The sequence below is a fragment of the Podarcis erhardii genome, assembly GCF_964252035.2.
Source record: "Podarcis erhardii genome assembly, chromosome: Z".
NCBI lineage: Eukaryota > Metazoa > Chordata > Lepidosauria > Squamata > Lacertidae > Podarcis > Podarcis erhardii.
In genome coordinates this window covers 23,048,648-23,074,245 of record NC_138504.1, presented here as the reverse complement: position 1 = coordinate 23,074,245, position 25,598 = coordinate 23,048,648, and the positions used below count along the sequence as shown (strand labels likewise).

The following is a 25,598-nucleotide window of genomic DNA, read 5'->3' as shown; positions in this document are numbered from 1 at the left end:
CTACTCTCTTTTAAAAAGGAAGACAATCACATTACTATTTGAGGAAAGGGATTTGTGAATGGTCCTGGTAGTTACGTGGGTGGGCAGAAGGATGAGACGCGAAGGATGACTTGGTAGGAAACGGAAGTGTTCAAAGGGAAGCTTGGCAAACAGGCCTGGGGGTTCTCACCATTTTCTGCCCCCACCCTCCCAAAAAAGCCAGGGGGTGTTATCCAGCGTAGCGCTGGGTTAAAATCACTTAGTGATATGCTTGTTGCGCTGTTGTTGCACAAGGGAAAACACTAATAGAGCACCAAATAATGTTGCACAACAAGTTTCTGCTGGCACTATGCTGTGTCGGGATTCCTTTGCTGCGCAACCTTTAAACTCTGCCATCTGCTAGTGCTCTTGTGGGGCTCTTGCGCTAGCAAACAGAAAACATTAGATAGGCTGTTGGATCTCCTATGAAGTGAAGAATCTGCCAGCACAGAGGAAGGTATTTCAAGGTTTTAAGAGCATTTCAAGTTATCTTGGTATTTTTTCTTATAACTAAATGAAGTCACTTATCTGGACTACACTGAAGGGTTCCTTCTAAAAACCCCAGGAGATGCTGCATTTTCTCATAGCGGATGTTTGGCTTTCCTGGTATCTGCATATAAATATGCATATAAATATAAGAAATATGATTAAGTACTACTTAATAATGCTTGAATTTGGTACATACTCTGAATTTATAAGAAGTGCTCCTTGTAAGGTCTTCTAAAGTGCAAGAAAGTTCATCTCCGTTGTACCCTGCTTGGAAACCATAATTCTGGGGTGGGGAGAAGATGAAGAAAAGGGACATTTGTATGTGCACATGCAATAACCACATTTTTCTTACACTGAGGATGTTAAACATTCCTGAAGTCAATAAAACTGTAACAGAGAATATCCAGTGAATGAATTATATTTGCATAAAGCCAACTATGACAATTGTGGTTTTTAATGTCAGCAGGTCAAATCCTTGTACCCAGGGTATATAGATGCATTAGCCCCACAGATAGAGTTATATGCTATCATAACAGGAACCCCCCCCACAAGGTAAGTGATATCTAAGGAATCATCTCAAATAAAGAAGCAGATCAGGTTAGCCCCAGTTCATGTCAGTCTATGTCCCACTCTGAGCCATTGGCTATGCTTGCTGGCACTGATAGGAGTTGTAGCTCAGCAACTACAACCTACATAGGCTGTACAAGATCACAGCGACTACAAAGTCTATGACAGCCTTTAGGTGTACTTCAGTATTAGATGTTTACCTACTCATTGGACTTTGCCCCTACCTTCTATAGGTTGGACCCCTGAGCAACAACAACTCAGCATTAAATTAGTCCTGGAAGATTCAGGGATAGTCTACTACCAACTCCACTGGGATGTCTGAACGAGAGAGCATGTAATTATTTGCTAGGCAACATTCTAATCTGCACCAGAGGGAAGCTGCTCCTTTCTATTCTCCCCGCTTCCAAGCACCAGAAGCTTACCGAACCATCTTCTTCCATTTCTAAAACGTAGGTCAGAGAGTCATCTGTGGATACTCCAGCCGGAGGACTCCATTCAAGTGATAACCAAGTTACCCCTGCTTCTTTTAGCTTAGGAGGCAGAGGTGGTGGGGGGACAATTCCAAGTGTGTAACATACCAATGTTTCGCTGAACTCACTGTGGAGAGGAGTCAAAAGATTAGCAAGAACTTGCGTTGTTAAGAATGCAATGGAAACTGCAAAAAAATTGCACAACCCGTTATTACCTTATCCCGATGTCATTTCTGGCTGCCAACCTGAATCTAAATTTTGTGGAGGGGGTCAGCTTGGTCATTTTGTGCTGCTTCAGGTGACCGTAGTAGCATTCCTTGTATGCGTTGTTCTTCCCCTTTTCAGAGAAACAAAAATGAAATCAGATAGCCCATTAAGGCAAGGCCTAACTAGCTCTGTGAGAACTCTTGGCTATACATGACCAAAAAAAATTCTCCTTCATTTACAAAACAAAATCCTTTAACATAGAAAAGGTGCATCGAGGGAACAGATTGGCTAAAACTGCCCCAAGGGAATGGTTTGGAGCAAATGTGTTGTTGTTTTGTACAGGAACATTCCATCATGTTACATGAGTGCGTAAGGGCAGCCCTGCTAATGGCCCAGCGAATAAACGGTCCACCTGGTCCATTCTCCTGTTTCCCACAATAACTACCCCAATGGTTATAGGAAGAAAAAAAAAAAAAAAGGCAGAAAAGGCAGGGTATGGAAGCAATGGTTAGAATGGCTGCCTGTGACATACTGAAATTAATCCAATGATGCAGAAGGATTTGGATGATTTTTTTAAACCTGTTGCTATTATAGTGTTCTATATCAATATGGTTTCAAATAATACAAGCCACTGTGGGAAGATACTATGTTTAGAACAGCAGCTATTACATTTATTAACAGATAGCTTTTCGTTTGCTGTGGTTTCTCTCTGACTAGTATACAGTGGCATGACTGATGCCTACAAACCAAAATTGTGAAAATTGTTTAAACACCTAATTGAGCTCTTTGCTCTTGGCCTCTGGAAAGAAAAATGTCGAGATTCCTGACTAAAGGAACCAAGGTTCTATGATCCTATAACAACTGCTAACGTTTATAAATTTGCTTTGTAGGCATACTTGAATTCTGATTCTAATTTTCAGGGTTGGGTTTTTTTTTGGTGAAATTCAGAAAACCTGTTGCCTGGGCCATATTCACATGCACTTCAAAGTATCATGGGATTTACTTCCCTGGGGCAGTAACCATATGACAACAGGTAGAACTGCATGAGTAGGGATCAAATAAATCTTTTCTATCTAACTAGGGGGCCTGCTAGCCTTTGCCAGATTTCTGCAGGTTTACAATGATTCTGAAGTGCTTAGTTATTCTATTAATTCTTTACGTGGCACTTCCCAAGGCACCAAGGGCAACACAATCCTTAATTTGTTCATAAAAAATCTGAAGCAGTTGATTCATGGGTATTAACACTCAAACAAAGGAGCTAACAAGTTTTTTCTCCCTCCAGTAGCCCTTGTTCAACATACCATAAAAATGGTTAAAACCACTTCCTTGACAAGATGGCAACCTTATAGGATTCTCACCCCTACTTGCAATATTTCCAGTTATAGAGGATCTCTCAGTGCTATACTGAAGACTGTTATTAATCTTACACAAATACAGAGCAATCCATTAGCCAGGACGAAAAAGAGAAGACTTGAGCAACATACAATTTCAGTTTGACAAGATTAGGATGTTGATTCTGAAATAAGGAACTCACCTCATCCCACTCTAAAAGGTAGTTAGTTATTTTGGAGCCATTGTCATTGGAGGTCTAAAAAGGGGAAAAGGGAAAGCTTTATTTTGCCTAGCTACTGAAAGAGGCAAATTTCTAGCTCTCTATCCTAAAAAGTAATAGGTCTGCCAATCCTGAATCGATAACATAACATAAACCTATTGCATGCATGCATATGTACATTTATAACCAGTATATTGAAAACTAGTATTTTTTTCAAGCAGAAGAATGTATGCTCCCAGTTGCTATTGGACGCACTGCCCCACATCCCCAGTAACGTAGTTTATGTAGCTCAATATTCTATCCTATGTTCAGTTTGTGGCTTGTTCTGCAATGGAGTGTTGGCCTCTGTTAGAAGGTAGGTTTGCTGCCTACAGTTCTGTCTTCTAGATTCACTAGTAATTAAGTGTGTCTTGACCTACAGAGGCACCCAGTTTCAGATTTCTGGATGTAACGGAACCATTTTGGGATACACTTTCAGAGTCAACAGCAATGGTCTTAAGTGTTGTCTCGGAAAATGAACATTCAGAAACAAGCAGCAACTACTTATTCTGAAGAGGACTGTGTACTCTGAATGTGGCAAGCAAGAAATGTGAGTGATTTTCTTTAGCGCGCGCGCGCGCACACACACACACACACACACACAGAGAGAGAGAGAGAGAGAGAGAGAGAGAGAGAGAGAGAGCGAGCTTTTTCTGGGGGGACGCAGGGGTACACATACCCCTAAACATTTTGTGAATCTAAGTTTGGCCTCATTGAGAGGCAGTATTTCAATTTGAGTAGGAAAATGAGAGTACCCCTAAACATTTTTTAAGAAAAAAAGGACCATACATACATACATACATACATACATACATATGTATATAACACCTTAGCCCCCCCCCAAAGGACTGCAAGATGATTCACAAGGAAACCTTTTTAGGTTATACTTTAAGACCCGTGTTTTGAATGAGAAGTCTACAGTAATGCTGAACATCTGATTTTTCTATGAACTGTTATGTCCTGATCTACCTGTGTATCAAGTTTCATTAGGATGTACTAAAAAATTTCCATACTGTCAGTTAATCAGTGAAGCCTATGCATGCTTGCATGTACTTACGCTTTGCTCAGAGGGGAGGGGAGGAGGGTTCCAGTCCTTCTTCACACACTCCTTGTCATTCATCATTGAGGTTAACGCCTCAGGTAGAACAACACCTTATCCTACTGAACTTAACATGCAGTATGTTTGTTTGTTTAAACGAGATTCAGTTTAAATAAGTAGGACATGCAATGTTGCTGCGCATCCTTATCCGCTAATGTGAGTGTTCCCGCGCAGTGAGCAAGCTAGCCAGTCTCCTCCTGGATACTACAACCAAGGTGAGCAAACTCAAACTCAGGAAGCTTCTTATCTGGCCCTCAGGACTTTTTTCAAGCCGTGCCTCTCACTAGCCCTGCTCCAAGCCCTCCTCTAGTGACTTTGCCTGAACGCAATATGTCCTTGGACTAAGTTAATGCCTCTTACTTGCCTGGATGGAAAATAGAAGGAGGTGTGTGCATGTTTGCATGTAGAAGCTTTTGGCTTTTGCATGGCCGGAATGTAGCCTACAGTCCAAATGTAATAGTTGCAACTGCTGCTAAACCCACTTTTGCCTTTGGCTCACTTGCCCATCACTGAAATGTTGCTCTCAGGGTGAAAGCCGTCCCTCACCCATGCTGTAAGCTGTAAGCAAGGGATTTGAAGCAGGTCACTTCACTTCCCCAGTGTTTTCTTTTCCAATTGACACCCAGCATTATATGTTCCTGAGCATGCTCAATCCTAACTGCGCACACACAAACTCACTCCCTTTTTTGTACTTCTGCATACCACAGGGTTCTCCTAAGCATGGCAATACCTCCCTCTCATTTGTCTTGTTTCAGCTCCATTTCTGTCTGCACTATATCACAGAATTCACAATTAGAGGAACAATGGATTCACTTAAGATACGCTATAAATCTTGCTATTAAAAAAATACCCTGGTTTAAAATCCATTTTGGCTTATCAGTTACCTTCCACTGTAAATTCAGGCTGTTTTTGGTTCTGTTGATTACTTTCGGTGCAGCTGGAGGGTCTGGCTCACAACTATCTGTAGTAAAAGTCACCAGCTCTGAAACGGCTTCCTTTGTGGTACTACTTGAAGCTATAACTCTGTATGATTTAAAAAAAAAAAAAGTTAAGGCAGTTTTTCTAATGGAACTGAGATCTGAAAGTTGAGACTGTGGTTGGTCATAATGATTTGAGTCACAGTCACTTGTAGGATTGCATTTGGCAAACATAACATTCCTGCCATGTTACAGGTCTGACCCCTACCTAAGAACAGTTTCAAAGCCACACAGAACTCCCCCCCCCCGCACTTTTCCTTCAGGAACCCATTGCCTGTGTCTCACCAGGTTTGATATGTAGGAGAAGATAACAATCTTTTCCCTATTTCAATAAGGAATGTGCCTTGGTTCTAGTCCTCTGTGTGTCCATAAAGAAAGCCACACTTGGATTAGAAGAAGGCATCTTCACGTCTTTAATGAATTTGGTTGGAACACTTAACACACTTGCCTTCATTTTGGCCTTCCCTATCCTCAGAGCCTCACTACTATGTCATAGCTGGGAACAATCTAGCCACCAAGCAGCAATACTCTTCTGTGGTTACTTTTTATAATGGGTAACTCTGCCCCCAAATGCAAGTTTTGCAAGTACCCTAACACAACTTAGGGTGGTACTGAGGCTCAGTGGAAAATATTTTGCAGGGGGTAAGTAGTATTTGATATCTATTTATGTAAAATTTTCTAAACAACTCTTCACCCTGATGGATTCACAGGGAATGGTAGCTGTGTGGGCATGTGCAATAAAACATTACAATACAAATCAATATAGATCAATCAACAAAAATGAGAGGCACAAATTATAAAACAAAAAAGTGGTCAGAGGCTATAAAACCAGTTTAAAATGCCTGACCAAATAAAATCGCTTGCCCTGTTCTAGTATTTTGATGCAACTCCAGAAGCATTATTAAAAACAGTAAAAAAAAAGATCTATTGCACCATTTGTATGCCTACGCTTTTCAGTTTTATCACCTGCCTTCCCCCCACCTTCTCCAAACCCTTATATCTTTAAGCAACTTCAAACAAGGGAGGTATCTGCAGGGCAGTTCAGCTACTTTTAACAACAACTGCTGTGTTCTCAAGTCTCTTGTTCTTGGTGCCCACCTGACATGGTAATCGGTTGCTGGTCTGAGATCATTAAGAGTAAAAGTCATCTCTTCTTCCCTGCAAAAGGAAGAACCCATTATGATAGTGAGAATTAATCGTTTCCACAACAACAACACCCTATGCAAACAACAATGGCATTTTTCTTTCAAGCATATCCTACATAGTTTCCCACAATGTTGGATTAGTATCTCAAAACTTCTATCTCCCGGGACATCACAATTTAGCATTTGTCTGCATGCAGTTGCTCATTGCCCAGCCAAATAAGGAATTGTAGGAGCAGAATTCCATGAAGGTGAGTGAACTGGCTGGCAAAGGAGAGATTAGGTGCTCCATTCCTCATCTGCACCCTGCACAGGAATTATTTTTTGGTTGGGAGGGGGGCAGGCTTAACTTATGTGGGCCTATTTACAAAGCTCCCGTAGATTCTGCCTCTAGGCTGTCCTTAGAAAAACAGCATTGGAAAAAATCCATCAACTCCATCTAAAATATTTTCTATGGAAAGTGAGCAAGGTGTCAGCTGAGATAAGTTGTGTGGTAAAATAAAGAAACTGGACTTACACATAAAATGATTTAAATTTTCCATTTCTACCACCCTTCGTGATTGCCACTTCGTATCTGAACTTTGTAGAGGTGAGCTGTGTTTCGCCATTTTGCACCACAAAAGGAGGACCCCAAGCCACGACTGCTGACCTAGCTTGTATTTCAGAGACCTATTAACAAAGGGGGAGGGGGATAATGTGACTTTCTAGAATATTCAAGAAGCATTGGGGGGAAATGCAGGTGGGTGCATTCTTCCCCTACACAAGTTGACATGCTGGGTCTGGTTGCATTTTTTGCCCCACTTTTTATAGTTCTTTAGGTCAATGCATGGTGGTGGTTTAACATACATTTGTGTCGAAGTACTCTGTCTAAAATACTTCCAAGTCTGGTGCATGCATTAACAGTTTCATTTCACAATAGCAGACAAGACCCAATACAGTGGTGTCTCGCAAGACGAAAAGAATCCGTTCCGCGATTCTCTTCGTCTAGCGGTTTCTTCGTCTTGCGAAGCAAGCCCATTGACAGCTTAGCGGATTAGCACTATTAGCGGTCTAGCGGCTTTTAGCAATCAGCTGAGAAGCGGCTTATCAGCAGAACAGCTGATAAGCGGCTTAGCGGCTTAGGAAAGGGGGGGGAAGCGGAAAAAAACCGCGGGAACTCGCAATATTTTTTCGTCTTGCGAAGCAACCCCATAGGGAAATTCGTTTAGCGAAGCGCCTCCAAAACGGAAAACCCTTTCGTCTAGCGGGTTTTCCGTCTTGCGAGGCGTTCGTCTTGCGGGGCACCACTGTACTGTCCTTTGTATAGCAGTCCCTTTAACTGTTCTATAATTGCGTAGCTAGAAAAAGTAAGCCAGCCAGCATGGTCAATGGTGAGGAACGATGGGAGATGCAGTCCAGCAACATCTGGAGGCCCACATGCCCCCTGACCTGTCTTAGACTCTCTAAGATTCCTACAGCATTGTCATTATATACAAGAAAAAGTACATCCATTCTTTTCTTAATCAAATCAATGTAAAACATGGTTTATTTTACATCATGTCAACGACAACAATATTCAATAAAAGTCTTTAAAACAATACGATAGGTTGGCCATTATAAAATGAACAGGAAAGCAGAAATCCTATCTAAATAAAAGTTTTAAGCAGGTGGTGAATGACAGGAGGAATAAATGAGCCTTCCAAAGAACACTCCACAATTTAGGTAGGTGCAGTCATTGAAAATTCCAACCAGCCCCCTCACCCCCAGCTACAGTCAGGATGTAGAGACCATCATCCATGTCAAATCTTAGGGAACAGGCAGGACACTTCAGAAGGAAGTGGTTGTTTATGCAAATGAGTTCCAAGGTTTAAAGCTGATCACAACTATAGTGAACAATTTTTTTTAATGCATCCCATAATACTTGTATAGTCTATGTGTTGACAGTACTGATGATTCAGAGAAGAAAGCCCACCACAGATCAGGAGGGGGGAACCTGTGCCCCTCTAGATGTTGCTGAACTACAACTCCCATCATCCCTGGCTATTGCTCGAGTTTACTGGAGCTGATGGGAGATCAACAAAGTTTGGAGGTTGAAGGTTTTCCCATCCCTGCTGTATATACTCTTAGATGCATCCAAATTCAAAACTACTGAATCAGTTTAAATACCATGGATTGGAAAAAGGAACAAAAAGAAGAGAGAGAGAGAGAGAGAGAGAGAGAGAGAGAGATATCCAGGCAGTCAAGTAAAACATTTGGTCACCTATTTTGGTTTGGTGATTGTCCTAGTTATGTAACCTTTCTCATTCTCCTCTTTCCCCAGCTGTGAAGTTGGTTCAAAATTCACACACAAAAAAACCTAAGTTAAGCAGGCTTTGTGTCAAACACCATAATTGTCATACCAAGGATTTCAAAATATTTTCAACTTGAATGTTGCCCAACTTCAAACCCCTTAAACTGGGTGTCTTATATTCAGAGAACAGCTATGGCTGACTTTTCCCTAGATGCCCCACTGCAATATCAAAGATCAGAACACACCCATTTGCTTCTTCCACCTATTCACTAGAGTTTGCATAGCAAAGTCATACAGAATGTCATTTTCCACAGTTACTTATCAACTATGAAAACTCCATTTCCTTCTGAGGATCCTGCCACATTCTCAAGTATTGTAAACAACTCTTGCTTGAGCCAGGTTTTGTAAACAGGTATGTCTATTTTGAAAAGATATGCCACATGCTTATTATAACGTCTAAAATATATCACTACTTACTGTAGGCTTACTGATGCTTAAGGGTTCTTGGGATTTTCTAGATTCCGTATCAGATTCTAAAGAAAACAAAACAATAAGCATACACCACATTGTGAGATGGAGAGGAAATGAAAACCCCCATCAAAACATTTCTTATTTAACTGCAAACCAAATTGGGACACTTATTAGAACAACAGTAAATGCTGTGCAAAGTTCATTGCCCTTATTTGTTTTGACCACTGAATCAGCTACATATTCAAAGTGTGCAGAAGTAACAGAGTTGCACAGACTTCCTTTGAATTTGACTCACACCATCAAGAATCTGTGCATATCTTGCTTTTCCTTTGACTAATGGAATTTGAAAATTCTACTGTGCTAAAAGTCTTAACAGTAACCTTGTTCATCAGCTACGTTATTTTGGGAAGACAGTTTGAAGGAATGATACGATGAGATTTTATGCATTCAATAATTAAGACTAAAGTTTCAGCAAGGAACATTTAAACGATTGAAAGCAAAACCCATGCATATACATACTCATGTTTTCAGATAAATTTCATGTTAGTTTTTCTAGTTATCCTGCCAAGGCTCAAGATTCAGGATACATGAATATGCAGAGGACTGAGTAAGTCAACAGGAGCAGGGAAGCCTCATAAGTACTGAGGTTCAGGTTTGAATGTAGATGAAGTACCTTTTTCTTTCGGCTTGCCAATGAGGTCTATCTATTTTTATTGTAAATGCAGTACACAGTTTCCAAACGATTCCTGTTTGCAATTCATTTCTTCCTTCCATGATAGGCCAAACTACAATTCTGGCAATGAGACTATACTGCGAGAATTACAGTGCATTTGCTCCTATGCTCTCAAGCAGCAGTAGTTTATTTTAATAGTAAGCCATTTCACCCTCTGAAATGCCCACATTGCCAATTCTGTGCAAAGTCAACCAAGCTGGCAGAGATGCACTGTACTGCTGAAAGTACTGCTGTTCAAGAGCGCAGGTGCAAATGTATGCTTCAGCTGGTCTGCAGCAACATCCAGAGAGGCACACATGCATTTATTACTCAGGTAACAGATTTACCGTATGTGCACATTCTGGCTTGGATCCAAATAACCCCTAATGCAAAGAGAATACAGTTTTTCTCACAGAAGGTGGACCCCAGACCACACTGCATACTGTTAAAGGGCTCCCTGACCCCCAGCAGCAGCTTTTCAGAAGCACAAACAGCTACAAAAGGAAGAGGATGTGGGAAACTCCACTGCATGGGGAACTTGGCTCATGGTACTTTGGATGCGAACCTTTGCTCTTCAACAGTACACAATACAGTATTGTTAAATAAGTCCCCTTTGTGAAGTCCACTGAAATCCAGAAGGTATAACTGAATTTTGTGATTGATTGTATGGGTGAATTTACCAAGAACTTAGGTCCAAATGGGCATACCTGTCATTGGCTGTGTATGAATGCACACAAACATCAGATTTCAGCCATAGCTAGTCCAGCAAATGTAGTTCTACATCAAGCTTCTAAGTTCTAATAATTAACTTCCTCATACAAGAAACACCTCTTCACCTAGGCTTTCTCCACTGTCCCTCAAGGAAAAAAAAAACACTTCTCACTGGCAAGAATCAAGGCAAAGAGGAAGATTAGGAGGTGGGATTGGGAGGGGAGGACTAAGAATGGAAAGGTAGTCTAAGGAAACCTGAATCTTTTCCCAAACAGTGGCTTAATTATTTCATATTGCATATTTTGAAATGTGGTACTTTTATTTGCTTTTAGATTGCTATGTATACTTTATTTTTAGTATATGGATCCTGACTTCTTGTGCTCTCATGTTACACCAGGGATGGGGGAACCAGTGTCATCCCCCAGGTCCTGTTGCCCTGAAATGCCCACCATCCCTGGCCATTTGCCACAGAAACAGAAGGATTTTTCCAAAGGAAGACTGCAAATAGGAAGATGCCAACAACAGTAGAAGAAAACATTTTCAATGGCATGCTTTTCATTTGAGTGAAAACATTAGGATCCAGCTCCCCTCTCTTGCAAGTCGGTCACCTACGTTCATAATGAACACACTGCCACACACTGTACAGATGTGCTGTATCATGTCTGACATTCTCTACTGTTGACATTGCTGACATGTATACTTTAAAACCCTAAAGGAACACAGATAGGTAATTCCTCCTTTGTGTCATAAGAATGATTTGCAATTTGATTTTATTCGCAATGCAGAATACACATACTATATGAAACGCACATTATGTTCCTAAAAAGTTCCAACTTACCTCCCTTTCCTGAATTGGCTGCTTGGCTTTCCCTGGCTTTCCCTGCTTGCCTTTGCTTGCCTTGCCCTCCTGACCCTTGCTGTCCCTTTCCATGTCCATTCTGAACGCCGGCGCTGGACGAACTGTTAACTTTCTGAGGTGAGGAAGGAGGGCTGTTCGGTTTATTATTTGTGTTTCCACTAGTCTGTCGGTCTCTTATCCGTTTCTTCAAATGCTCCTGCATTTTGAGAGTTCTTTCATCTCGCGGAGGAAAATTAGCTCTGCCATGGGAACGGGTCTCTATAGGGGCACCAGCAAAGAGAGCCCATTAGATGGGACACAGAAACGGCAAGACTTTCATTTTCAATGATCCGGTTTCCCCCTCCCACCAAATGTAAAAGCCTTCAAGGCTTAGCCAGATTAAATAACCAATATATATATAAAGAAACAAATACAGTTATTGTAGCTACTAATTATTCTTGGAAACTAATTTTATAACTGTAACATAGATAGCATATGTGCACATGTGTATAAGAGAAAGAATGGCTGCAGTTTTCTACCGTAATACTGTGTACTGCACAGAAGCAAGTGCCATGATATCTTATCTTATCTTTTCTTTTCTTTTTGTTTGTAAGAAAGAAATACTGCAAGCTTCAACTTTCTAACTCTCACTAGTCCACTTGGTTGTGATTTGCAATGACCAACTCCACCTGCCAGGGGAATGGGGCAAGATAAGAGCCAGCTATGGCAATTAAGTCTGAAATTCTAAGCCCACTTACTTCATAGGATTTGCTCAATTCAACAAGCATGGTGGGATTGAGCAGTAAACCAAGTAAAAAGCTCCCACCAACAATTAGAGCTTTATGCCTAATTGTTATGGGGAGGTGGCAACTGTCCTTAGGATGGAAGTCCTTCCCCACCCTGCATAATTAGGCTTAGGAAATGAAAGCTAAGTTTTGACACAACTAGAAGCACTTTTTAAAGCCTTATTTCCTGTGAACAGCTCGGAGGGAGCAAGGAAGACAGGCTGCAGGCTGGCTCTAAAAGCACAACAGGCCAGCAAACCCCTGCACTACAAAAAATGAGATCAATAGTAATGGGGAAGCTGCTAAGAATGAGTCTCTGCATGTTCTTGCTGCTTGGCCTTTGTATATGGCAATGAAGAAACCACTTGTGATTCTTAAATGTTGTGAAGGAAGGTAAATTAGAAAGCCACATCTAGGCTATATAGGACCCAAACCATTTGGGAGTTTGTGCCTAAAAGTGAGTGGGAAGACACTGCACACAGAGCACTGTTTTTGTTGTGGATTTATCCCACTTGGAAACATACGTGCTGCAATCTGCATCAGCTGCAAAGGCATATAAGCAACCCCAAAGAAAGCATCAGACCTTCTAAATTCAGGCAAGCTAATAACGGCACTACTTCTTACCCTGTTCTTGATAAAGATGCTGCGGTGGTGTATGCTGATGAACGAACTGTGGTGGTATTTCCCCTCCCGGAACTGGAGGATACACTGCATGAGCTGGATGGGGTATCATAGCAGGATGAGGGTGCATATAATGCGTCACATGTGGGGGAGGAGGCGGAGGAGGGTGAATGGGAGGGTGGTATTCAGTAGAATGTGGCAGAACTACAACCTTCCGGACTCCATTTTCTTCCACCATCTGTAATGCAAAACCAGTATGTTGTATGTATGTGTGTGTTTTAAAATACAAATACATTAATTTTTAAAGAAATATAACCAAAAAAAGTGGGCATATCCATCTTGAATCACATTGTTAGTCAACTTCTCAGACTGGCTTGCAGATCTAACAAACAAGATCCATACCACCACCACCCCACCACTCGCTCTACTACAGTTCAGGAAGATTTAAGGTAGTACCAGCTCTTCAGCCCAATTGCTGAATATCAGCAAAACCAGCCACAAGCTAAAATCCAGTAGCTAACATGCTGCACAGATACTAAATGTATACACTTCCAGGCATGTAAGTCAAACAAAAGTGACTGTCTCTTTGGCCTCTTTCTCTAAACCATGATAGTAATGGATTGATAGATTCTAATGCAGGCTTCCTCAAACTTGGCCCTCCAGATGTTTTTGGCCTACAACTCCCATGATCCCTAGCTAGCAGGACCAGTGGTCAGGGATGATGGGAATTGTAGTCTCAAAAACATCTGGAGGGCCGAGTTTGAGGAAACCTGTTCTAATGTGTATTGGTACTACAGCGAAGATCTTGAAATTCAAGGCCTTCTCAAAGATTCCCTTTCAGAGTCAAAAGGAAATGATAAGCATACTCCAGGAAGTACCTGACTCAGCTCCATGAATCAAGAGTGCTATAAGGGTTCTCTCCTAGGATGGGCTCAACACTCAGAGCAAAGTGCTCCTGAGTCATTTAAGCTAATGAGAATGGATGCCACAGCTGCAGTGTTAAGGAACCATATATATTCCCTGTACATATATACCCTCCAAGATAAGAGTCTTAGGTTCTTAATGGAATCTGAGAGTTTGTAGTGATCCCAATCCCCAATTCCAGACAATGGCAAGCACCAACTCGTCCATGAAATTCTTTTAAGTTACAGCAACCCCCTCTCCACAAACTCTTGCTTCTAGGTCACCTTGTTCTCTTGGAGAAATAACGAAGGACCTGTTCTAGAGGAACTATTCCCTCACCTGAAGTGGGAAGGATCGTGCTGTGTTTAAAGATGTTAACACTGCTCACAGTGTTTTTAAAATAAGTAACTGAATGTTACTTTTAAGCAACCTTGCTAAGATTTATACCCTGATAGGCAGAATATAAATTAATAATAATGAGAATGTCGTCATCATTAAAGACTTGTAGAGGAGGAATAGCATGCTATTTGTGCTGCTATACTTTCAGTCTGGAACCATGGGTGAGATAAGGCTCAGTCAATCATTGTTCAATGTAGTTTCTTGCCTGTTTCATTTGACTGGCTGCCAAACAAAGTATGGAAACCATACACACTGAAACCCTGGCCTAAACCAAGACCATAGAAGCTGCAACTGTCTCAAACACATGCAAGATGAATACTGGTTTTCATTAACTGTGTCTCCTGGTTCAGGTCCTGACCAAGCTCCTCTTCAAAGAACCTGCCTTGTAATGGACAGAGCAGAGAGCATCAACTGTTTAGACCACTAGGAAGCAACAAATGGGGGGGGGGGACAACTATGTTTCAGGATGTTAGAGCCATGCTGGATCAGGTCAAAGGCCCATGTAGTCCAACATCCGGTTCTCAGTGGCCAATAAGATGCCTATGGGAAGCCCATAAGCAGCACATGAGCCCAGCAGCACTCTTCCCACCTGCATTCTCAAGCAACTAGTATTCAGATATCAGAGTTAGTAACCATGAATAACGTTATTCCTCATTAAATATGCCTAATCCCCTTTTACAGTTGTTCAAGTTGGCAGTCACCCTTACATCTTGTACAGAATTCCATAGTTTAACTATTTGCTTGGTGAAGCACTTCCTTCTGTCTTTCCTTATTTTCCCAAAATTCAGCTTCATTGCATGGTGTAGGTTCTAGTTTCTACTCTCTACGCACTTTCTCCATTTCATGCTCAAGTTTATACACCGTTGTCATGTCCCCCTTATTCATTTTTCTAAACTATTATGATATTTCTAAACTATTATGACCTGGAATGTGCTTCTTTCATAGCTGCTGCACACTGGGTCAACATTTTCACTACGCTACCCACCAATATCTGTTTCCTGGTCAGTCACCATCAGTTCAGAGCCCATTAGAGTATATGTAAAGCTAGGGTGTATTTTATACTTTCTTACATGAATTCCATTCACCATTTTAATGCCCATTCAACCCAGTCTGGAAAGATTATTTTGGAGTTCCCTGGAATCTCTTTGTGTTTTATCACTCAGAACAAGTGGGTGTCATCAGTTTCCTAATCTCAACTCATGGATGTGACGTGGACTCCAGCACCCTCCCCTTTTAGCATTAACTGAAGTAAAGTGTTTCACCTGCACTTAAATAAATGCACCAGTAGTTTCAAAACCTGATTTCAAATTATGCTAAAAGCAAACCACAGACAGCATTAAGCACAGTGCAGATAACAACACTTTTGTTTAAAGAAAGAAGATAATTTACATAGTAAAGTGGGGAGGGTGAGAAAGAGGGCAGGTAGCTTGCAAGGTGCACCTGATTTCCTAACCATGGTAAAAAGACTAGGAAACGATGCACCAGGTCCATAGCAAGAGCAGCAGTCTTAATGTGGCAAGGAAGCCGAGAGGAGAGATAAGATCTGCTTCCATCACACTTTCCATTTAACACCTTTTTAAAGCATTGTTAAGTGGGAAATCATCTTCTTTTTTCTTGGGAAATCTCTCTCTTTTGCAAAACCATCAAAAGACTCTTACTGTTTACCTGAGATACATAACCAGGAGGCACATAGATTGGAGGCACAGAACCATTTGTTGACATCATAGGAACATGTGCTGGACCTAAAAGGAAACCAAGCAACAGAGTGTTCACATCTGCATACTGTACTGAAGTGTGTGCAGTCATGGTTCATTTGACAATCTGATAACCTAAATGGTGATTATGCATATGCATACACATTTCATTCTTATGTAAAAGGTTTTCAAAGCAATTTCCAAGCCTCTTGGAAATGGCCTTGGAGATGGCCTTCATGTCTCAGAAAATTAACACATTAAATTACTGATGAAAAGACCTGAAGCAGATTTTCAAGAACACTAATGATACATCAATGCTAGCAATGGATGATTGTATTACAACTTATGTGGATTTATATTGGTAGCATATTTTATTAATACTTTTAAGTGGCAGTAAACCCCCCCCCCCAATGTACACCAACTTAATGGCCACCCCAACAATGATTTTTTTTTTAAAAAAAAAACTTATATGTAAATATGTTTAAATCAATGTGCTTAACCTTGGCCTACCACCCTGCATGGACCAACTGTAATCAAGAATGCCTCCCCAACACCCTGCTCTGTGCACCAGCAAGCCATACTATGGCTTGTTGGGTCATTTGAATCCAAATAGTTGGAAGTAAATTGGCAAAGCCCATGCTTGGAGAAATTAGTCCAATGGCTACTGCTAAACCTACATGTTCTACAATATGTCAAACAAAAAAATACAGTGATGATGTGGGTGTGTGATAATATATATGGATGATCTAATGAATGGCCTGTTTTGCTTCCCACACGGTGAAGACTGTTCCAGAAACAAAATAATGCTTAATTAGTATCACTTTCTACTACTGAAGGGAAATTAAACTAATGCAGTGAAAAGACAGCAAGTAGCTTTGTCAAATATTAAGTTCCTTTATGCACTTTCAGATCTTTGTCACATCCCACAGGAATTAAGGAACATCTCTCCCTCCACCCCCAAACTTCTACTTCCTCCAAAGCACCAGAAACTTACACAGAGACAGATTGCTGGGTGCACGGAAATATGCCCAGTGAAAATTCCCTTATGAAGTCAGACTGGATGAGTTCTGCTCACACTCAGGATCTGACTGTTTATTGTGTTTCAGCTGAGAAAGGTTTCCACCAGATCAAACTAGCAGCATGACCTTGGATTACACCCACCATGAGACACTTGGCTTCTCTTCATTAGCCACTTCAATTTATTTGCTCCATTAGGAACCTTGTGTGTTCTCTGCTTGTGGACTGGATGATTTAATTATGGACAGGGTGTGTGAGTGTGAGGAATGCATGCTGGTAGAAGAGTGACCCTGACTTGTAGCAGGTAATCAACCAAGATGAAAGTTTGGTCTCTTTGAATAAAAACTCTATTTTGTCGCAAAATCATAAACATTGGATAGTATGTCCCAATCACAAGTATTTAATGTACTGACACAAGAAGGCATGCAAAATCAAATAAAAGCAGTTTCAGGTGACAAATGATATAAATGCATATGAATTCATCACCTGGGATACACTGAATGTGTCCATCATCAGTTCTAATTGTGAAAGTCTCTCCTGGATTTACCTGTACAAGAATAACCTAAGAACAAACAAAACAAACAATACTTTCAATCACATCTGGAAGCAACACCGTTTCCCAGAACACACACACATGCGAAAATATTGGCAATACAATATTAGTTCTAAACTGTTTCTACACTTAACTATTTTGTAACCAGGGATGTACAGTGGTGCCTCGCAAGACGAAATTAATTCGTTCCGCAAGTTTTTTCGTCTTGCGAGTTTTTCGTCTTGCGAAGCACGGTTTCCCATAGGAATGCATTGAAAATCAATTAATGCGTTCCTAGGGAGACCACCTTCAGACCAGGTCCGGGGACAGTCTGTCCTCGGACCTCTTCTGAAGGCTGGGGGGGGGGAGGACTTTTCTCCCCACCGCCAGCCTTCAGAACAGCCTTCTGAAGGCTGGCGGTGGGAAGAAAAGCCCTTCTCCCGCCGCCAGCCTTCAGAAGAGTTCCTGCAGGGCTGCCTAGGCTGCGAATAGCAGCCTGCTGCCCGGTGCGAGGGACGCTCTGAAGCAGAGCGCCCCTCACGCGGGGCAGACATCTGCAGCTTGGGGAGCCCTGCAGGACTTCCCCGCAGGGCTCTCCAAGCTGCGGATAGCAGCCTGCTGCCCCGCGTGAGGGGCGCTCTGCTTCAGAGCGCCCCTCGCGCGGGGCAGACATTCGCAGCTTGGGGAGCCCTGCGGGGAACTCTTCTGAAGGTTGGAGGCAGGAGAAGGGCTTTTCTTCCCACCGCCAGCCTTCAGAACAGCCTTCTGAATGTTGGCGGTGGGGAGGCAAAACCCTCCTCCCACCGCAAGCCCCGGGAAGAGAGGAGAAGCTGCGCGCCTTCCCCTCTGTTCCCGGACCTCCCACCGCAAGCCTTCAGGACAGGTCCGGGAACAGAGGGGAAGGCGCGCAGCTTCTCCTCTCTTCCCGGAGCTTGCGGTGGGAGGAAGGTTCCCCGCTGTCCCGGAGATTTCCCTATGGGCTTTCCTCTTGCGAAGCAAGCCCATAGGGAAATTCGTCTTGCGAAGCCGCTAAAAAATCGGAAAACCCTTTCGTCTTGCGGGTTTTTCGTTTAGCGAGGCATTCGTCTTGCGGGGCACCACTGTAAATATTAGTTGTAGCAGCCTTGTAAATAATCCCATAATTATTTTGTAGTAGACTTTATCTGCCTGCCTGCTCTGTACACCTTTTAGTCATTTATTGTGCGGGGGCGGGGCGGGGGGAGGTAAATGCTTTTGAACAGCTTTCCTGGCCACATTGAAGCAATTCTTTTGTGCCATACACCAATTTTCTATTGCTTTGTGTCTAAGCGACTTAAGACCATTTACACAAAAAACAAACATTTCTATCCCAATTTTAGCTGCTTTCAAAAATTTAGGACTGGGAGTGTATTTCGGCTGCTCAACCTGTTGAAAGGCCACAGGCAACATATGAAATCTGCAATGGTCTGTTTGCAGTGGATGCCTGTTTGCTCCTGAGATAGTTCAAGGTGTACACTGTTATCTTCAAAGCGCTCAATGACCCTGTGCTCAGAGTATCTGTGGGAGTATTTCCTCCAATATACTCAAGGAGATGTACCACATTTGCTTTAACTTTAAATCATTTATATCTGCAGACTTTTTCTGGTACACTGGACAATTTAATCACTTTGGGACAGCTGTCAATCACCTGAAGCTACAATGACATCAGGTGAGCTGCTTTCCTTTGCCCATACAAACCGAAAAGGCTTAGAAAGCATGCAGTTTTGTAGGCACCACCAATCAGCTGATCAGCAATGAGTCACATCTGATTTGTCATATATGATATCAGCTTGTGGGGCAGGCGGGTATGACTTTGCTGAAACAGACTTGCTGATCCAACAGAAATGTCTGGTGGTCCTAATTAGGTCCATGGGCTAGAAGTTAGGGAGTGAAGTAGGAGGTGATATGGATCAGGCAGCAGTTGAGGCCCAGAAGAGCTTCTGCCAGTCAGAATAGATAATGTTGCACTAAATGGGCAAATAGTCTTCCCTAGTATAAGGCAGCTTCCCATATAGGTTAAAATATTTTAAAGAAAGCAGCATCCTGAACTTAACAGTATCCATTCGGCAAAACTGTGTGGATCAATCATTTTTTTAAATCAATTGACAGTAAACTAACTAAGCCTTTCTTCTACACACACTTACATTGTGACCAGAGAAGTATAGTGGCAAATTGCATTGTTTCCCAAGAATGTTGCCTCAAGCCAGAAAGATAGCTGAAAGTCTAGTACCCAAGAATGATGACCTGTACTTGTTTGATGTGTCCAGAAAATGTGAAAACACATGCTGGAGTTAGCCAAGGATGTAGAAGGTGATTTATTGCAATATGCAGAAGTGGGAAGGGTTGTAAAGCATATTTTGCATCCAAAAGGTCCCAGGTTTAATCCTTGGCATCTTCCGCTAAGGCTGGGGAAAACTTCTGCATGAGAGTCTGGAGGGCTCTTAGTGTACTCAACTAGATGGATCAATGTTCTGATTTGACAATGCCAATTCCTATGTGCCTATGATTTTCAAAACATCAGCCACAGTTGTCTTCCTTTTCTACAAGCGTTTGTAGCCTGCAGCTTTCTGAATAGCTAATTAAATACTTTTCAAGATCTGAATCAAGCATTTTGCCATTATTTTTGGAAAACAACATTCTTAAGGTTTGCTTCTCCCCCCAGTGATTCTACAAAGTATGCTTTGTACCATGTTTATAGAACTAAAAGTCAAAATGAGCAGCTTCTCATAGAATTTAGAAATAGTTTTGCTAGCTTGTGCTTTGATTTTAAGCTTAATTTCTCTAAATATGGAAATGCTCATTTTTCAGCGTGTTTTGTCTAGAAATGTTACAACCAAAGACAGAAAATGTACACTCAGAAAAGAGCCAAGTCCACACATATGTTGATCATATAATATGGACAGGAAAGGTCAATGATGACCTAACGCCACCAGAAAAATAATTACTGTCAAAATATGTTGTTCATACTGAACAAGCTTTTTTCCCACAAGAACTAAAAGACCAGAAGCCTTTGGATTATATCCAAATTAATAGTCACATTGAGAGCCTTTCTGATTTCAGAGCAGGGTAAAAATATTTTAAATAATATAAACTGTCTCCTGCATGAACTTCATTGAAACAAATGCACAGACATTCCGAGGACACCAGGCTCTAAGACTATACAAAGGGTACAATAAATAAAACATTTAATTTATGAAAACGTTCGGCTTTGGAGTCTTCCCTGGGTTCCCAAAGCTACTTATAATGTGTCATTGGTGGCTGCTTTGGAGAAACTTAAGTCCAACCCCCAATATTAGCTCTCCACCCTCGCTTGCATGGAACTGGCTGCACAGAGAGGAAAGGCATCTTCAAGGTAGTGAAGAGAACCATGGCAGAAAACAATGTTGATGAATTTCTGTTCCATGAACCCAAGAGCCAATATTCCATGACTGTGTGTCACCATCTTAAAGATTATCCCATATACAGATCGAGACAGATCCAGATTTTAAATCTGCACCTGCAGTTACGTGTTCACACAAGCCCCGAAGAATAAACTTAAGTTAAGGATAATTAACTTAAGACAGGCCATAATGTAATCCATTCACCTCTTGCAATACAGACACAAAATTAAACCCTCAACACATAAGTAAAGCCAAGCTGAAACCAAGCCAAGGGCATGGATTTTATGGCACTTGCTGAATTTACAAAACATATATGTATACATGTCAAATCCATTCTTGAAAATTAGCATGGACTTATTTTACTACATTGAAGATCCTTTTCCTCATTCAGTGTACCATTTTTTATTTATGGAAGTCTTATTATCTTTATTTTAATGTTGGGTAACTCTGCCATCCAGTGAAGTTTTCAAAGACAACCAGCCACACAAAAGAGGAGAACTGGCACAATTAAGATAGCCATACAAACTGATATTGCTACAGGAGCTGTCTTATACTATTCCCTTGGTATATCTGTAATTACAGAGGGCATGCTCTGAAGACAATTATTCTAAGCGTTTACAGGGTAGAATGTCACCTCTACCAAACATTTTGGCCATTTTCATATCATGCTGGTCCACTTGCCTGTTGTGTGTTGTCCCCATTGACCATATGAGGTAGAAGTGGCACTTCATTCAAAGCGGGTGTGGCTTCTAATGGAGGAGGCTGCTCTGCCATTACAGCGAGAAATGATCATTCGTTGACAGTTCCTTTAAAAAAAATCACCTGGTGAAACAAAAAAACAGTTCCAGCATCAGCAAGTTCTGATATTTTGGTTCTGAATCACAGTCCCCTGATCAGAAAAGCTCAAGCACAACAATTCAAAATGTCTGTGCAAGTGGAGATAAGGGGACACATCTTACCAAAAGTGCCCACCTTAGAACTATAACCAGCAGTTTTAAAAAGTTGCACGCAAGTGCGACTCGGGGTAACGTAACTAATTTTAGTGTTTGGATTACATTATGTCTGCTTCTGTTCTCTATTAACACATCTCAACACAGAAAAACACTGCAAGAAAGGAAGAGCCCTCTGGGACAGAGTAGCATTGCTCAACAAGTATTCATATTATTACCGTATTTTTCGCTCTATAACACACACCTGACCATAACACGCACGTAGTTTTTAGAGGGTGAAAACAAGAAAAAAATATTCTAAATGAAACAGTGGATGTATGATTTTTGTGGTTCATGCTGTGGCCACAGACGTGATCTGACGGTGAGTTTGGGGTAGCCCAATGCAAAAATCCTGAGGATCCATGTGGATCCATGCTTTGTAACCACGTTTTTGCGCCATTGCAGCCCTATGAAACAGTGGGTGCGTGTGTGTTTTTTGGTGCAGGCTGTAGCCATGGATATGCTATGTGATCTGATGGTGAACTTGGGGTGACCCAGTGCAAAAATCCTGAGGATCCATGTGGATCCGTGCTTTGTAACCATGTTTTAAGTGGGGAGGGAAGGAAAAGCATTCAAGGGACAAGGAGCACGCGTGGGGTGTGTGGAGAAGGATGCTGCTAATAATGCAGAAGAGGGGTTTAAGGGGAGAAGGAACATCCGTGGGGTGTGTGGAGAAGGATGCGGCTAATAATGCAGGCAAGGGGTCTATGGGGAGAAGGAACACGCATGGGGTGTGTGGAGAAGGATGCTGCTAATGATGCAGGAGAGGGGTTTAAGGGGAGAAGGAGCTCGCGTGGGGTGTGTGGAAAAGGAGCTTTTCGGCGAGCTGAGCGGGGAGGGGGGAGGGAAAGAGCACTGTTGCTTTAAAGGAGCCAACCGGACAGCAGCCACTTACAGCAGTGTAAGCAGCTCCTTTCCGCTCCCGCTTTGCTCCTTCTCTCCCTCTTTGCTGCTTTAAGCAGCTAATGGTGAATCCCCTGCAACCCAAGTCCTGCTCAGCGGAAATCGTAATTTCCCCCTCTCCCTCATCCCATGCCCTCCTGTCCCCAGCAGCCTTTTAAAAAACTTTTTTACTGGTTTTCACTGCGCTTGTGGCTCAGAGCCCTCCTGTGCCCTGCCGTCCCTCTGCAGCCTCATTGCTCCGTTTAGAGAGCGCACGGACCTTTGCTAGCTGAGGCTGCAGCAGCTGTTGCTGGCTACGAGGCGCTTTTTCCGGCTCGCTATGGCTCCTGTCTGTCCCTCCTCCTGTGTAAGCGGCTGCTGCCCACTTTGCTGCCATGGCTCTCCTTCCCTCCCTCCTCCCCGGCTCCTCCCCCTCCTCCTGGTTGTAAAGCAAGCAAAGCTAGCTTGACTGACAGCAACCATGGCTCCGGTCGAGTGCATTCGCTCCGTAACATGCACAGGCATTTCACCTTACTTTCTAGGAGCAAAAAAGTGCGTGTTTTGGAGCGAAAATTACGGTAGTTTAAAAATATAACTGGTTGTGAAAAACATGCTTAAAACATATTTAGTTGCAGGTGGCAACTTGTGGGAGAACAGAACACATGGGTAGCATATTACGCCTCTTTGCCCAATTCTGGTTTCTAGCACAATGCAAGATTAACATTGTATTCCGGTATTATGAATGACTTGTGAGATTCCGAAATAAATTTCTTAGCCCATCCCAAAGGCTCTGTCTGGGCAAGTAAGAATCCACAAACAGCACATTCCCACTAAAACATTTTAAAATTCAATCAGATTAAAATACCATTTAAAAAGTCCCCCACAGCCTGCCAATTTAACCTTCATCCCTGACAGATAGCCCAGTTGGATACAGTCTTCCAAGCTTCTAAATAACCATCACATTTGGGCCTTGGAGCATAAGTGGATGGCCTCCCATGGATGCTAACATTCCGAGTGTAGGGAGTTTCTTTTACACAGGAGGCATGTAAATATATGATCCCCTACTTGCAATCTAAAGTGACACAGTCTTGGGAATGTATTGTGTGTTTTTCTGTCACATTTCAATCAACCTTCAAGTTGAAGCTGAAGAACTGCCTTCAAAAAGTGCCATTTAATAGCTAATGTCAAAAGTCTATTTGGATACAGTTAATATTGAATAGGGCTGCAAGACTAACATTATAAGACACTGACATACTGAGGTGTACAATTTAAATATTTGGAAAGATTATGACCTAGTGACTTCCAAACCTACAGGGCAAAATCTGCTCTGCATAAGGATCCCACCCCTTCCCATCCCTGTCTGTACCCACTAAATCCACTATGAAAGCTGGTGTAGCATAATGACTAACAGCTTCAAAAGAAAAACAGAAAAATAGGAACCTGCTTTTATTCTGAGAGAAACCCTGCTCCATCTACTTCTACAGGATTTCAGAAAGATCTTTCATTTTCATTTCTTCATATCATTTACATTTGTTTTTCTACCTTTCCGCATTGCTGAACACAAGATGATTTAAAGCCGTAGAAATAACAAAATATACAACAAAGATTACACATCCTATGACAATCCAGAGCAAATGAAGTCATAATAAAAATATGACTTTAAAATAAATAACTTATACAAAATTTCATAATCCGTTTAGAATATATTACACAATAAAATTTACTCTAAAAATAGCAGCACGTGATAATTAAACAGAAATTCACTCTCAACAATTACAATAAACCATTACTAGACTATAATCAATAAAAACTAACAGCAAAGTCACAATACATTAAAAGCCACATAAAAAGATTGAATTGAGCAACGAAGTCACATAACTTTTTATTTGGAGGTATCCAGGGTGAGATCGAACCTAAAACTTCTGCATGTAAAGAATGCATGCAAAGAGACCAGCGAGCAACAGTCTCTAGTGCAAATCTTACCCCAACCACAAATTTACTAGCTAGTTTTAGCCCCCAACACAGGGATAATAATACCATTACAGAGTTGTTGCAAAGGTTATAATGATTACCTGTGTGAAGCACTTTGAACACTAGTAATAAGCTAAATCATGGTACAGTAGTACCTCAGGTTAAGAACTTAATTCGATCTGGAGGTCTGTTCTTAACCTGAAACTGTTCTTAACCTGAAGCACCACTTTAACTAATGGGGCCTCCTGCTGCCGCTGCACCGATTTCTGTTCTCATCCTGAAGCAAAGTTCTTAACCCAAGGTAATATTTCTGGGTTAGCGGAGTCTGTAACCTGAAGTGTATGTAACCTGAAGTGTATGTAACCCGAGGTACCACTGTATTGCCCTTTACACCCAGAACACAAACACTGGCCTGATTCAGACAAAACAATCTCAGTCAACTGGTTTATTGGACTGGGAATAAATGTTCCTTCTCCGTCTTCTATCCTCCATCCTCCTGTGTACCATAATCCAAAATTTCCAGGGTTTGTTAAGTCACAGCTTCCTGTAATACCCCAAACAGGAAACTGTAGCTTAATTGCTGATTAGAAAGCATGATATGAAACCAGGAACACATCTAGGGAGAAAGAGAAAGCTAGAGGCAGCTGGAGTGGGTGGGGAGAAGGCAAAAGATTTGAGACCAGGTTCCTGTGCAGACATTCCCCTACTTGCTTCACACATGCTATAGCCAGGTCTGGGAAACTCCCAGGACCTAGAATGTGAGACAGCTAGGATAATAGCTGGCTTTTATTTCCTATATTAACTGAAGAAGCAGGTCCACTTCTTCCTCCATGTGATCTAATACCT

At 41.8% G+C, this 25,598-nt stretch overlaps 2 protein-coding genes across 4 annotated transcripts in view; one reads left to right on the top strand and one right to left on the bottom strand.

Moving 5' to 3' along the window:
- LOC309333993 (growth hormone secretagogue receptor type 1-like) overlaps positions 1-25,598 on the top strand; it is a gene marked incomplete at both ends in the record, with an annotated part of 87,060 nt that overhangs the window by 35,783 nt on the left and 25,679 nt on the right. The window lies entirely within an intron of this gene.
- Positions 1-25,598, bottom strand: part of FNDC3A (fibronectin type III domain containing 3A) — a 58,007-nt gene that overhangs the window by 19,214 nt on the left and 13,195 nt on the right. For 2 of the 3 annotated variants that reach the window (XM_081847896.1, XM_081847894.1), the window contains 13 exons: positions 21,592-21,732; positions 17,467-17,542; positions 15,935-16,011; positions 12,971-13,205; positions 11,562-11,840; positions 9,307-9,362; positions 7,078-7,229; positions 6,517-6,576; positions 5,326-5,464; positions 3,286-3,339; positions 1,760-1,881; positions 1,497-1,671; positions 704-790 (listed from right to left, as the gene is read on the bottom strand). In XM_081847896.1, the coding sequence (XP_081704022.1) occupies positions 704-790; positions 1,497-1,671; positions 1,760-1,881; positions 3,286-3,339; positions 5,326-5,464; positions 6,517-6,576; positions 7,078-7,229; positions 9,307-9,362; positions 11,562-11,840; positions 12,971-13,205; positions 15,935-16,011; positions 17,467-17,542; positions 21,592-21,684 (1,605 nt within the window). In that variant the 5' untranslated portion in view covers positions 21,685-21,732. The remainder of the gene's footprint in view (positions 1-703; positions 791-1,496; positions 1,672-1,759; positions 1,882-3,285; positions 3,340-5,325; positions 5,465-6,516; positions 6,577-7,077; positions 7,230-9,306; positions 9,363-11,561; positions 11,841-12,970; positions 13,206-15,934; positions 16,012-17,466; positions 17,543-21,591; positions 21,733-25,598) is intronic. The other variant, XM_081847895.1, reaches the window with a different exon arrangement.